Below are 15,143 nucleotides of genomic sequence, written 5' to 3'. Positions count from 1 at the left end.
GGGCTCTGTGCTGACAGCTTGGAGCCTGGAGCCTGCTTCAGATTCTGTGTCTCCCTCTCTCTCTCATGCTCTGTCTCTGTCTCTCAAGAACTAAATAAACATTAAAACAATTTTTTTTTTTTTAAAAAGCCCTCTGATCTGTACTATTTTCCACTTTCTGTGATGTAAATGTGACTACGGTGCCATTTTCAAGGCCCCAATACAAAGAAATGTACGGTATTTCTGTCGTACAGATTCAAGAGACCAGTGGTTCTCAACCAGTCATTCTGCTGTTCCTTCTCCAGGGGACCCTTGACAATGCCTGGAGACACTTTTGATAGTCAAAATATTGGGGTTGCAACTGGCGTCTAGTGCATAGAGGCGAGGGATGCTGTTCAACATCCTACCATACACAGGACAGCCCCCACAGCAGAGAATTATTTGGTCCAAAATGTCAGTAGTGCAAGGTTGAGAAACCCAGAAATAGACATAAATAATCTGAAGAATATGGACAACAGTACATCATAGCTAAAATAAATAGAAAGTCATGAGTTTAAAAAAAAAAAAGTCATGAGTTTTGAGTATTTGTTGCCTTTTTTTTTTTAATTTTTTTTCAACGTTTTTTATTTATTTTTGGGACAGAGAGAGACAGAGCATGAACGGGGGAGGGGCAGAGAGAGAGGGAGACACAGAATCAGAAACAGGCTCCAGGCTCTGAGCCATCAGCCCAGAGCCTGACGCGGGGCTCAAACTCACGGACCGCAAGATCGTGACCTGGCTGAAGTCGGACACTTAACCGACTGCGCCACCCAGGCGCCCCGCCTTTGTTTTTAATATAATTCATTTAATTGTAAGTTTATGTAATTTTTAATAATGACTGTGTTTTACAGTCGGCTTGCAAAATTCCCGATAATTTCATGGTCAGTTCTCCTGAGCTCAGAGAGCCGGCTCCAGCATACTGCTGCCTTTGGCCTGTTCCCCCAGCATCTGCCACAGAGCCTGGCACTCTGTGTCCAGAGAGGACATTCAGAAGGATTTGAGGCCTGAATAAAGTAAGCCCAGAGCCCGGCATGAGTGGTGAGGGACCAGGACTGGGGGGAGATCTTCTTGTGACCTCAGGCTGTTTACACAAACCACACTCTGGCAGCTTTGTAAAGGGATTTACAAGCCATTTCAGATTCCTCTCTCACCTGTAAGCCTCTCAAAGGCCTTTCTCCGGAGGATAGACTTTGGCAGCTTTCCCTAGCAGGAGTGTGGGTGGACGGTTAGGACAGGGCAGGCAGGGAGGAAGTAAGCTGTGTCCCAGCAGGCTTATGGCTTAGCAAAAGAAATGATGGGTGTGTACCCTGAGAAGCCGCTATGTGCCCTAGAAACCCCATCACCCACTTTCTCCACTGCCCCCTCCTTTGGGACTTTTGTTTGTTTTCTTACTAACACATGCATGAATTTAGCACATGCTTTTTGAGAGTCTCCAACCCTCTGGGCACCGTCCTAGGTTCCTGCTCTCATGGAGTAAACTTTTCAAATGGAGAAGGATATAGTACAGATCATAATTAACAAAAATCTTTCCAACAGAATTAAAAATAACTAGCCTTTATTGAGCACCTCCCATGCCAGGCATTGTTCTATTGTGCTGAGGAGAAAATACCAGACAAGGTGATTGAGAGTGACCGGAGGGGCTTCTTGTATTAGGACAGAGTTCTGGCTCCAGGGGAGGCTGAGAAACGTAGCCTGTAACTAGTCAGCCACGTGGCGCCCAAAATATGGTGGAGGACAATGGATATGGAGACAGCTGGTGGTCCCTGCCACGCTTTTTTTTTTGTTTTTTATTTATTTTGAAAGAGAGTGTGAGCAGGGGAGGGGCAGAGAGAGAAAGAAAGAATCCCAAACAGGGATTTGTCAGTGCAGAGCCCGCGGTGGGGCTTGATCACAAGAACCCTGAGATCATGACCTGAGCCAAGATCAAGAGGCAGATGCTTGAACAACTGAGCCCCCGAGGTGCCCTCCCTCCCATACTTCTTGAAGCCTGGTGGTTGAGAAGGGCCTCATGGGCTGATGTGAGGGTTTTGGATTTGTCTCTGAGTGGGGATAAGAAGCCATGGGCAGCTTTGATAAAGTAATGTGACCTGACCTGGTCTTTAAAAGCATCCCTCCGCTGCTGCTATGGGATGGATGTTGGGGGAACAGAATGGAAGCAGGTGGTGCACTGTCGGTGGGAATGTGAAATGGTGCAGCCACTGTAGCCCCTCCAAAGGCTAAGTAGGAGTTACATGTGACTCGCAATTCCGCTCCTAGCTATCTACCCGAAAGAATAAAAACACACAGCCACGTGAAAACTTGTAACAGATGTTCATAGCAGCATTATTCAGCCAAAAGGTGGAAACAACCCAAACATTCTCCAACTGATGAATAAAATGTGATCTGTCCATACGATGGAATATTATTTGCCATAAAAAGAACAAAGCACCAATCTATTAAAACCTTTATGTGAAGTTAAGCGAGTCACAGTAGACCACGTACTATATGATTGCATTTCTATAAAGTGTCCAGAATAGAGAAATCTCTAGAGACAGAGGGTAAGCTCGTGGTTACTTAGGGCTGGGTGGGATGGGGCAACTGGGAAGTGACAGTGAAAGGGTATGGTATTTTGGTTTATTTTTGGGCTGATGAAAATATTCTGAAATTGATAATGGGGATGGCTGCACGTTCTGTGAATGTACTAAAACCCACTGAATTGAGTGCTTTACATGGATGAATTGTATGGTATGTGAAGTATACCTCAATAAAGCTGTTAAAAACTTTTTACATAAAAAGAAAAGTTTAAAAAAACTTTTTAAAAATAAAAACTTTTAAAAAATGTTTATTTATTATTTTTGAGAGAGAGAGAGAGGGAGAGTGAGCAGGGGAGGGGCAGAGAGAGAGGGAGAGACAAAATCCCAAGCAGACACCATGCACTGTCAGTGCAAAGCCTGATGCGAGGCTTGAACCCACAAACCATGACCTGAGCCAAAATCAGGAGTCGGGATGCTTAACTGACTCAGCTACCCAGGTGCCCCAGAATAAAAACTTTTTAAATAATGGAAGCAAGGAACCCTATTGGAGGCAAGAGATGATGTGGCTGTCTGGAGGAATCAGAGCAGTGAGCAAGAGTGGGCTAAGCTTCCATTCCTCCCTGCCTCATTTCCGTTTCTCTCCCCCTCTTTGGTCTGTATTGACAGGAAACAGAAGAGAATAAAACTAAAGGATTTGATTACTTACTGAAGGCAGCTGAAGCTGGCGACAGACAGTCCATGATCCTGGTGGCTCGGGCTTTTGACACTGGCCAGAACCTCAGCCCAGACAGGTACCGTGGCTGTCGCTCAAGTGGAGCTGGTGGGAACCTGGGCCACAGGCGGGGACTTCCCCCTCAGTATCAGCACAGACCCAGGTTCCAGGCTCAGCTCCCCCGGTCCCAGTCCCCTACTGTGGACAAGTTATTTCGCTTGTGGACAAGTGATCTCAGTGTCTTCATTGTGTGAAATGGGGATAATTATATAACCTGCATTCCAGGGTGGTTATGTGAGGGTTCATTGACATGATGCCCGTAATCCTCCCCGAGCCTGGCAGATAAAGCAGGGACATCCCAGCCATTCTGCCAAGAGATTTGCTTTAGGTCCAGAGTGGTTGTCCCTAGATGTTAGGATTATGGGTGACTTTAGTTTCCTCTTTCTACTTTTATTTTTGTGATGTTATTTTTCACTTCTGAGAGGGAGAGCAAGGAAGGAAGCAAGATCTCATGGAGATTCAGGCCTGGTGTGAGTTTCCAGAGTGGCTCTGAGTCTCCTGAAGGCTCCCCCGCTGCAGGTGCCAGCACTTTCCCAGCTGTCACTCCGGCTGCGGTGCCAAGACTGGTTTCTGCAGCGGAGGGCAGGAGGTGTGGCCCCGCTTCATCTCATCTCCTTGGCTTAGCCAGTGGGAAGTCCCAGAAGTCCCAACGGCGGAGATCCTTTGAAGGAATTCAACTCATAATGCGACCCCTTGCTCAGCCTCTGGCTCCCACTGGATCTCAGCTGTTCCTGCTGTCCTCAGGGGCCCGTGGCTTTCTGGATGGGAGCAGGGTGGGCACTATGATTATCTAAACCTGCAGGGTTGGAGCAGCCTGGAAGTTTCTTCCTCTTTGGGTCGAGGTCTCACTTTTCTCCCTGGGTTTAAGGAAGGTCAGAACTGTGGCTGCATTGTATCAAGCTCTCAGTGTCTAAAATGTCTCCATTTGTGACATCTCACCTCTACTACATATCATGCATCCACAATTTTATCAGATACCTAGTGTGACAATCACGTCCCCTTCTTTTTCGACTGTACCTTCGTATCTGTGATTTTGAGAGATCTGAGATCTGTGATCTCACTGAGAACAAGAACTGGGGTCTCCTGCATCTCTATAATCCCAGCGCTTAGCGCAGGGCCTGGCTTACTAGTTGTTTGAATAAACGAACCCACACTTCTCTCGGACACAGACAGGGGAGGTGTTTTTAGCCCCATTGTACAGATGAGTAAACCGTAGTTCTGAGAAGTGAAGGGACTTGGCCAAGGTCAGGTAGCTAGTAAGTGGCAGAGCCAAATCTTGGGTCTTGTCCCCTCTCCTCCAATGTACTGTGTACTGGCTTGCTTCTCAGATTCAGAACTATACTGGCATAGAGAGAGGTGGAAGAAAGAAAGAAAGAAAGAAAGAAAGAAAGAAAGAAAGAAAGAAAGAAAGAAAGAAAGAAAGAAAGAAAGAAAGAAAGAAAGAAAGAAAGAAAGAAAGAAAGAAAAGAAAAGAAAAGAAAAGAAAGAAAGAAGGAAGGAAAGGGAGGGAGGAAGGGAGGATGGAAGGAAGGAAGGAAGGAAGGGAAAGAAAGAAAGAAACAGAGGGAGGGAGGAAGGAAGGGAGGAAGAAAGGAAGGAAGAAAAAGAAAGAAAGGAAAAAAGAAGGAAGGAAGGGAAGGGAAGGAAGGAAGGAAAGAGGAAGAAAGAAAGAAAGAGGAAGAAAGAGAAAGAAAGAAAGAAAGAAAGAAAAGAAAAGAAAAGAAAAGAAAAGAAGAAAAGAAAAGAAAAGAAAAGAAAAGAAAAGAAAAGAAAAGAAAAGAAAAGGGAGGGGAGGGGAGGGGAGGGGAGGGGAGGGAAGACAAAGAAAAAGGCAAAGACAAGACGTGCTTATGTCAGGCCAGATGCCAATGTATATGGTGCCCATTGATTGCATGGTGGGATGGGGCTCAAGCTGGGCATTGAATATTTGTATCTGAGGTCCTTAAGAAATCTTTATGTGTTTTCTCTTCATGCCTTTTATTTACTTTTTATCTGAGATGACAGTTGTTTTGATTTGTAAGAATTTAAAACACTTTTTTTTTTCATGTTTATGAATTTTTGAGGGACAGAGACAGAGTGGGAATGGGGGAGGGACAGAGAGACAAGGAGACACAGAATTCGAAACAGACTCCATCCAGGCTCTGAACTGTCGACACAGAGCCCGACATGGGGCTCGAACTCACGAGGTGTGAGATTGTGACCTGAGCCGAAGTCAGACACTTAACCAACTGAGCCACCCAGGTGTCCCTGATTTGTAAGAATTTTTTAACATTAAGGCTATCAACTCTGAGGCATATGCTTCTTTTTTAAAAAAATTATTTTTGAAGATGGCTGTCATCAGCGTGAGGGAGGGAGGTGGCACATGTTCCACACAGTGTGACCATTGTTACTGGGTTTGGGGCAACTGGTTTTTAATATTTATGTAGTTAAATCTGTCAACATTTGCTTTTATAGCTTCTGCCATAGTCATTTTCTTATTCTTCCTCCTCATTCCAAGCAGTTCCAGCCTCTTCCATTCAGAGACTATTAATTAAGGGCCAGCTCTGGGTAAGGCAGGGTCCCATATAGGCCCACATTTACATGTAAGGGGTTTCAACTTTCTCAGAAGTTACCATTTATTTATTTTTTTTAATGTTTGTTTATTTTGAGAGGGAGAGAGAGAGCTCGCACAAGAGAGTGTGAGTGGAGGAGGGGTGGAGAGAGGGAGAGAGAGAGAGAATCCCACTCAGCCTCCATGCTATCAGTGCAGAGTCCAACATAGGACTCAAACTCATGAACCGTGATATTATGACCTGATCTGAAATCAAGAGTCAGACACTTAACCGACTGAGCCGCCCAGGCGCCCCAGAAGTTGCCATTTAATATGGGAAGGAAAATCATTGGCGATTCCAAGGCAAGGTGGGCACCCTAACCTTGGGGTGTAGGGTGTGGTGGGAGGCGGGCAGGGAGAGATTAGGCCTGTCCTCCTCTTTCCTTTTTAATGCTTTTGGGGCAGTTCTGCTTTGCCCTTCTGGACCAGGGAGGGTCAAAGCTGAGAAGGGTGAGATGATGTAGTTTAGTGGCCTCAGTCCACTGTTCAAGCCCTAGTTTGTCAGGTCACCAAGAATTTTCAAATGATTTCCCCTTTTTATGAAATAAAATGGAATCAGTGTTATCTCCTGAACGCCATCCCAGCCAGCCACTTGTTTACGTTTATTCATTCAACAGACATTTAGGAAGGCTGAGCTATTTGCCGAGCCCTGGGAATGCCGCAGCGGACACAACAAAGTCCCTGCCTTCTTGGAGCTTGTGTTCTAGCCAAGGGAAGCCATAATAAGCAACTGAATAAGTCAACAGGAGAATTACGGGATTATATGATCGAGGTCATCATAGGAAATAGAGTGTTTGGGAGGTGATGTATGAGCTGAGGTTGGGGGGATGAGGAGCCAGGCATGGAAAGACTTGAAGAAAGAGCGCTCAAGCAGAGGGAGCAGCGGGGGCAGAGGCCAAACAGCAGACAGAGTCTGGCACGTTCTGGAAAGAGAAAGTGGCTCAGCCAGTCTGGCCTGGGGGAGGTTAATGGGCTCTAAGATAGGGGTGGAGCCAGGTCGGGTAGGGCCTCAAAGGAGAGGCCAGCCAGTCATTGGAGCTGTTATTCCTGGCACATTTCACGAGACCCATAGACTTTCTTATCTGCGTCTCTCTTTGCTCTTTCCTGATATGCTATAAATAGTTACTCACATGCTTCGTATTGTGCAGTTAGTACACCCCACGAAAGAGCCCGCTGCCCTGTTTGCTTTGTATTTTATGTTGTTCAGATTTGGTTGGAACCCGTGTATGCCCTTGGTGGCTTGGCCTTTCGTAGTAGGGAGAAAGAGTTGAGGGTGGAGGGGCAGAGCCAGAGAAAAGCCGGCTATTCTGGGGAGAGCCCTGGGTTGTGCTGGAGGAGCGCCAGAGCTGGCCAGCACAGGCAGAGGATAAGATGCGGCTGAGTGACTGCTGTTAGCTTGGATGGTTCTGGAGGCCTTGAGAAAGGGTCCTCCACCCACCGCCTCTCCTACTCAAGTCATAGAGCAGACTGGCTGGGTACCAGCTGCTGCTAATGTTAGTCCGTAGTGTGATTCTGTACAAACTAGAAAAATGCCCCTTCCTCAAAATACGCTACATCATCTGTTGGAAATTGTGTAATACATGTGCCAATTTTTTAAAATGTTTATTTATTTATTTTGAGAGAGAATATACCATGGAGGTGAGTGGGGGAGGGGCTGAGAGAGAGACAGAGAGAGACAGAGACAGAGACAGAGACAGAGAGAGAGAGAGAGAGAGAGAGAGAGAGAGAGAGAATCCCAAGCAGGCTCCTTGCTGTCAGCAAAGAGCCCAACTCGGGGCTTGATCATGACCTGAGCCATATCAAGAGTCAGATGCTTAACCAACTGAGCCACCCAGGTATCCTGGGTAATATACCAATTTTGCTAGGGAAAGCTACTTGACTACTGTCTTAATATCTAAACCTGCAATGTGAATGACACCCCTTAGATGTGGTAGCACTGGGTACCATGGGTCATGAATCATAGGTGGTGGCCCCACTGGGATCCCTGACTTGCCTCTCCTGCTGATGGGTCTCCTCCCTCTGCCCATTGCCATGGTAACCTCCAACTTTTCCTTTGTATCTCCTGGAAGGTCCCGAGACTGGCCAGAGGCTCTGCGCTGGTACAACACTGCCCTGGAGATGACAGACTGTGATGAGGGCGGGGAGTATGATGGGATGCAAGATGAGCCTCGATACACGCTGCTGGCCAGGGAGGCCGAGATGCTGTTTACCGGTGGCTGTGGGCTGGAGAAGGACCCGCAGAGATCAGGTAGGGCCTGGCTGACCTGCCCCTGGTATGGAACAGGGAGGGACATAATTCCTGTCTCAGTGGGAATTATGGCAAAGGCAAGACTGAATCTCTTCTTTTTTTTTTTTTTTTTTTTTTTTTTTTCAGTTTTTATTTACTTGGAGAGAAAGAGAGTGAGGGGAGGGGGGGAGGGGGGAAGGGCAGAGGGAGAAGGAGAGAGAGAATCCCAAGCTGTCAGCGCAGAGCCTGACTCAGGATTCGATCCCATGGATCCCGAGATCATGACCTGAGCTGGAATCAAGAATCAGACGCTTAACCAACTGAGCCAACCAGGTGCCCTAAGACAGTCTCTTCTTTCACTGGAGGGGAGAAAGAGACATACCAGCCCTGCGTGACAGGCTGGATACCCATATGGTGCTGGTTTAGGAGGGGGTTTTATGGAGCTGGGATGCAAATGAACATTTTTATTTTAATGGTTATATATTAGGAGTTTGGTATTTTTGTAATTTTAAAAATTGAACTGACATTTTCATTACACAGCAGTCACCATTTTTAAGTGCATGGGTCAGTGGTTTTTAGTATATTCATCATGTTGTGCAACCATCACCACTATCTAATTCCAGAACATTTTCAGTACACCAAAAAGAAACCTGGTACCGGTTAGCAGTCAGTCCCTATTTCCCCCTTCCTCTGTCCCTGGCTACTACTAACCTGTTCTCTGTCTTTATGGATTTACCTGTTCTGGATGTTTCATATCAATGTAATCATACAATATGTGGTCTTTTGTGTCTAGCTTCTTTCACTTAGCATCTTGTTTTGAAGGTTCATCCATATTGTAGCAGGTATCAGTACGTCATTCCTTTTTATTACCAAATAATATCCCATTGTATAGATACACCACATTGTGTTTATACATTCATCAGTTGACGTGCACACTATATATATATATTTTTTTCTGTTACATAATAAGCATACTGAACTCCTGATTTCATAGGATGAGCCTATATTTAACAGTTTAAAGTTTTTTTAAGGTGTGTGAAAAAAAAACGAAGCCAATAAGGGGTACGTGGGTAGCTCAGCTGGTTAGGCCTCTGGCTCTTGATTTCAGCTCAGGTCATGATCTCACCAGTTGTGGGTTCAAGCCCCACATTGGCCCCTGCTCTGACAGCATGGAGCCTGCTTGGGGTTCTGTCTCTCCCTCTCTCTCTGCCCCTTCCTGTTCTGTCCGTCTCTCTCTCTCTCTCTCTCAAAATAAAGAAACTTTAAAAAAAAAAAAAACTAAGCAAATAATAATGCAACTCTAAAATCCCTTATTTGAAATTTCTAAATCCAAAAAACTCTGAAAACCAAGTGTTTTTGTACACTTTGCACAAATTGTCTTGGAAGCAAAAACCTCTCCAGAACTGACATGAAACTGTTAATAATCTTTATTTCTTCTATTTATTGCTTCCACTTTCATGCATTCCCTAATTAGGCCTGTAAAAATCCTCACCCTGATTCTCATTGGATCAAATGGAATCACCCCCTCACCCTTAAGCCAATCACTGACCTCATTGAGATGGTGTACTCTGATTGGCTGTGCCTAAGTCTGGATGTCTGATTGGCTATGTTTAAGTCCCTAAGGCAGGTGGGAATTGGGAGAGTGTTCTGATTGGCTAGGTTTGAATCACCTGCCCACTCAGGTCAGGAAGAAGTCATTTGGGTTCTTAAAGAAATCTTAGGGTACTGTTCCCCGGGAGGGGTCTGGGTCATAGGGCTGGCAAAAACAACAGGTGGTTCACCTCTTGTGCCCCACTTTGCTCTCCTTCAGGCGACTTGTACACACAGGCAGCCGAGGCAGCGATGGAAGCCATGAAGGGCCGGCTGGCCAACCAGTACTACCAGAAGGCGGAGGAAGCCTGGGCCCAGATGGAGGAATAGCTTGCCAGGAAAATCACTGCCTTCCAGTCCCAAGCCAAAGGGCTAAGCGCAGGGAGGGGAGGGGGAAGACTTATCATTTATGGTTTTTTTTGGCGGGGGTAAGGGGCAAGTATTTTTAGTGTATTGTAAATCAACTTTTGTATTTAGTTTTTTGACTCTTGAACGTGTCTTTGCTATTAGCAGAGACACTACAGCTGTCCCTTAGGGCAGCATCTTGGGGAGTGGGGATCGAGAAAGCAGCCTAATGAACCAACATATCATTTTGAGCTGCTTCTTCTGTTTTTTCTTTTTGGGTCATGAGATGTAAGAAAGTGCTTTTTGCTGCCATTAATGAAAACTGTTAGGGCTTTGGGCTTTGCTCACCAGCTTTTTCAGGCTGTACTGAAATGAAATCTTGGGCCCACCGAATTTGTTTCCTGAGTTGTGATGGGGAGGGTAGAGCTGCACATTAACTTTTCCCAGGGTGTATCTTATCATGACTTAGTGCAAAGCCTTATTTCAGAGCATTTGGATGCATGCATGGCATTGTTCTGTGGATGTAAGATTGCACAGTATCAGGCCCCCTTCTGCTGTGGGCGAAGGCCTGCACGCTGGTTGTTGGCTTATCTTTTAATTTCCTTCCCGAATGCAACTGATTTTCTGGAATACAAATTCCATTTTTCAGCATGCTTTCTAGAGTGGGCTTTATATAACAGGTTTGATTTTTGTATGCACACATTTACTACCTCTAACTTCTCCATCAGCTAGTGTGGGAGAGGGTGCGCCTCAAACCTTTTACATGTAAGGTCAGCAATTTGGAACTGGAGCCTTTCCTCCAAGCAGATATATACTCCGCATCTCAGTGGCAGCATCCACAGTGTACCTGAAGTATCCGTGTACAGTGTTCCTCTGTGTTTTCTTAGCATCTGACGTTTATATGTAGAATCTGTTCCCCAGGCCCTCTCTTTGGTATTTTCTGCTTGAAACTGGGCTCATTTTCTTGTAAATTGCAGCCGTACTGTTTCAGCCGCAGCCCCTTGAGATTTATCTCCGATGTTTGAGAATGAAAGGGCAAGAACTATAAACACTCATTAATCCCAGTAGTTTCCCCAGGGCGAGGCTGTGGCTCTCTGTCTTTAATGAGCTTTCCCTTTAAAAGGAGTAAGATTTAATATCGGTATGATTTCAGTTGGTGTATCAAATAGCAAAGAAAACACACTGCTTTGATCAAGCCCAAGTGCTAAAGCAGCCTCTCTCCCTTTGTTTAAAAAGGGAAACATAAAAATAAAAAAACAGAATGTGACATACAAACCATTCTTATCTGTCCATTGAAACAAGTCTTTCAACACAGTACTGTTAAGTGCTGTGGGGTTGTGAACCTCTGCAGCTGTTGGGTTCCAAAGTTCAGAGTGTGCCCTAAGGGAAAAAATCAAGCAGATTCAGGATGACCCTTGGAAAAATCCTTTAGACTACCCGTAAATTCCAGTATCCCTCATGTGTATGGATACACCACAACCAGCTTCCTTTACAAGTTGGGAGTATTCACCCTTTTTTTCATTTGCACCAGACCAAGAAGTTGGCTTGCGTTAGGTTTTTTGTTTGTGTGTTTTAAACCAGTGTGTAGAGTTAAATTGCATGTGGTAAATGTTAAGTGGAAAGCAACTTTATTGTGACTTGTCTCTTACCTCTGTTAAACAGCCAGATAGTAAATACTTCAGGCTTTGTAGGTCATATGATCTCTGTTGTAACTACTCAGCCCTGCTGTAGTGAAGAAACACTCATGAGCAGCACCTAAATGAATGAGCTTGGCTGATGTTCCAAGAAAACTTTATTTACAAAAACAGCCTGCCTGGGCAGTAGTTTGCCAACTCTGGCGCTAATCCTTGACTAAGAGTTATATAGTATGCCCTGAAGGTAAAAGCTATCTCAACTTTCCAACTTTGAGTGCTCAAAAACACAGGTTGTTGGCACAGAATAGACCCCAGTAAATGTGTGAGCAAATGGAGAGTCATCCCTAGCCACAGCACCTGATCTGTGGCTCTGATTCTTCCAACCAGTTAATGATTTGTCATCTGAATTGGCTTGAACTGTCACTCCTCCGCTTCCACCCACCCACCTCCATGGCCTTAACTCAGCCAGCTTCTCTTCCAAAAGGCTGGATGTATAGCTAAGCATATGCTTATTAAGGACTGGGGAGAGTAAAATGATCTGCAAGATGCTGAGATCCTTCTGGGCCAGTAGGAGGACTTATTCCACATTTAAAACCTGGTTTTGTGCCTTCTAAAGCTGGTTAAGGGCTTTTTTTTCCCCCCTCACAAATTCTGGGCATACAAAAACAAAAGACAACCCCAGGACATTCCAGCCCAATTGGGAAGTCATCAGAGAGCATCTTGAAGTGCAAGAAGCGGTTGAAGGTCCAGGAGATTAACAGAGTCTGTAATGTAATCCCATATCTCTAACCGTAGATGGAGAAACCAAGGTTCCAAAAGGTAGGCTCTCACGGTGGACCCAGCTCATTAGTAGCTAGCTGCAGCTAGGATTTGAAAGCTGCTGTTATTTAGAGGATCCTGGGAATGAAATTTAAAATTAGACTAGAATGTAATATCCCTTCAGTTTTGCTGTAGGTTGTTTGTTTTTTTTTAAGCAGGCTTTATGGATGTAAGAAGGAAAAAAAAAAAAAATGCCACACCCCAGTGCATCTGAATATCCCTTCCCTTCCCCTCACCTGAGGCACTGTGGAAATTTATCATCAAATGCAAACTTGGGGAACCCAGCCAGGTAAATTACCTTTGTTCCTATTTCAGTGATTTCTTTTCCTTTCATCCCAGCACATTTGTCTGCAGTACTAGACATGATTTACAAATCAAATGTTTACAAAGGTACATGCAGCTTGTGTGGGGGGAAAGGAGACAAAATATGCATAATCTCTGCGTGGATTTGTCCCTGTTACTCATGTTTCTAGTCTCAAGGTAACTATTTAACCTAGCAAAGGTAGACACTTGGTAGGATCCAAAGAAGTGGCTTGTGTCATCAATTTACTTTTGCATATGTATTAAGTTCCATTTTGTCTGTTCAAATAAAGTGGTTTCTTTCTTTCCGGTCTCTAATTCAAATGTCTCCTAGTAACAAGGAATGCAGTGGCTGCCTGGAGGGCTCAGGCCCCATCTCAAAGGAGCAGCTGTGATTCAGCTCCAAATGATGGTCACCATGGGAAGTGTGGGCCCAATGTCGCCCCATTTTCCATTTTTTTCTATGGCTGCTGCAATTGGATTTGTTAATGCAAGGTCTCCTAATTTTTAATATTTCTAATAAATTCTAATTTTCTAAAAAAATGTGTCTAGATTTTAGATTTGGCCCATATGTTGTCCTTTTGCTTTAAAGTATGTGAACCTGTTTTTTTTTTTCCTGATTTTTCTTATCCATAAAACAGAAAGAATAATCTTTACATTTCAGAGTGATCATTAGCCTCAGAGGAGATAATGCATGTTAAAGATGCTATGTGATCCAAAACTTAAGAAAATCTTGGTCACTGGTAGGATCATTTGGTTTCAAACTAATGCGTTTTTAACTTCAAGAAATTTGAACTGGGGCGCCTGGGTGGCTCAGTCGGTTAAGCGTCCCATTTCGGCTCAGTTCATGATCTCACGGTTCATGAGTTCAGGCCCCGCACTGAATTCAGGCTCATGAGTTCAGGCTCTGTGCTGACAGCTCAGGGCCTGGAGCCTGCTTCTGATTCTGTGTCTCCCTCCCCTCAGCTCCTCCCCTGCTCACACTCTGTCTCTCTCTCAAAAATAAATAAAGATTAAAAAAAAAAAATTTTAAAAACCCTGAACTCATGCCTAGTAGATTGAAGTCACACACTTAGGTCCATTTGTTCCTGAGTCCCCACTAAAATGACAGGAAAGAGATTTTCTTCTTTTTTTTTTTTTAATTTTATTTTTCAAAAATGTTTTATTTATTTTGAGAGTGCAAGCGGGGAAGGGGCAGAGGGCAGAGAGAGGAGGACTGAGGATTCAAAGCAGGCTCCGTGCTGACAGCAGCGAGCCCCATGTGGGGCTGGAATCCACAAACTGGGAGATCATGACTTGAGCCAAAGTCAGACGTCCAACCAACTGAGCCACCCAGACACCCCAGGAAAGGGATTTTTTTTAATGGCATAAGCCAATGAGTCTGGAAAGCAAAGGGACTGTAATTGAATTAGCGTGTAGAACCCTGCTGCCCCCAAGGGCTGAGAAATTGGCACCAGGAACCTCTGGAAGGGGCAAGGGGAAATAAAATGGGGCTAAAATAGAGGGTCAGTTGAAAGACTTAAAGTACCAAACTGCTAGACCAGCTCACCTCCCCTGTGTGGCCAACCAGCTGCCTGTCTGTCACCCTGCAGAGGCCTGGGATGCCAGGTGTGGTAGCGTCTGGTTCTCTACAGAAAAGAGGGTTAAGTGGAAGTTTCCATATTGGAGGTAGAAGCTTCACTAGCCACCTTTCCCCCTCTATGCTCCCAGGCACTGGCCACCTGACTGACACTCCTGGCAGAAGGCAGACCATTGGAGAAATCTCTACGAAATCTGAGATGAACTACTCCTAGGTACTTGCTCCTAATGAAGCAGGCTAGAGGGGAGCACCTTGTGGGAGAGGCCACAGCCACCAGGCCCTATCCGCATCCACAGGAATTCCCAAACTATTCAGCCAGCCAAAGATCCATATGTAAGGATCCATAAGCATTTCATACAAAAGACACCAGAACAAACCAACAGAAGAAACCATCTTGGAGGAAACAACATGCAGGAAGTAGGAAACCTTAAGAAACAAAAAACTATTATTCATTTCCTTAGATAAGATATTGCAGGGGCGCCTGGCTGCCTCAGTCAGTGGAGTACGTGTGACTCTTAATCAGGGTTGTGGGTTTGAGGCCTGCGTTGGGTGTAGAGATTACTTAAAAATAAAATCTTGAAAAGAAAAAGATAATTGCATCCACAAAAAGAACAGGTGCACTTCTAAAAATTCATACAATAGGAGCACCTGGGTGGCTCAGTCGGTTAAGCATCCGACTTCAGCTCAGGTCATGATCTCATGGTTCACAAGTTCAAGCCCCATGTGGGGCTCTGCTGACAGCTCAGTGCCTGGAAT

At 45.0% G+C, this 15,143-nt stretch overlaps 1 protein-coding gene across 1 annotated transcript in view; it reads left to right on the top strand.

The window, feature by feature from the left end:
- The window catches only part of EEF2K (eukaryotic elongation factor 2 kinase), a 64,496-nt gene extending 51,382 nt beyond the window's left edge, over positions 1–13,114 (top strand). The window contains exons 16-18 of the mRNA XM_045047418.1: positions 3,198–3,322; positions 7,963–8,141; positions 9,931–13,114. Of these exons, the coding sequence (XP_044903353.1) occupies positions 3,198–3,322; positions 7,963–8,141; positions 9,931–10,040 (414 nt within the window). The 3' untranslated portion in view covers positions 10,041–13,114. The remainder of the gene's footprint in view (positions 1–3,197; positions 3,323–7,962; positions 8,142–9,930) is intronic.
- Positions 13,115–15,143: the final 2,029 nt, after the last annotated feature.

Source organism: Felis catus, chromosome E3, assembly GCF_018350175.1.
Source record: "Felis catus isolate Fca126 chromosome E3, F.catus_Fca126_mat1.0, whole genome shotgun sequence".
Classification (NCBI taxonomy): Eukaryota; Metazoa; Chordata; class Mammalia; order Carnivora; family Felidae; genus Felis; species Felis catus.
The sequence above is the reverse complement of the archived record's forward strand: the minus strand, read 5'-3'. Positions and strand labels throughout refer to the sequence as shown.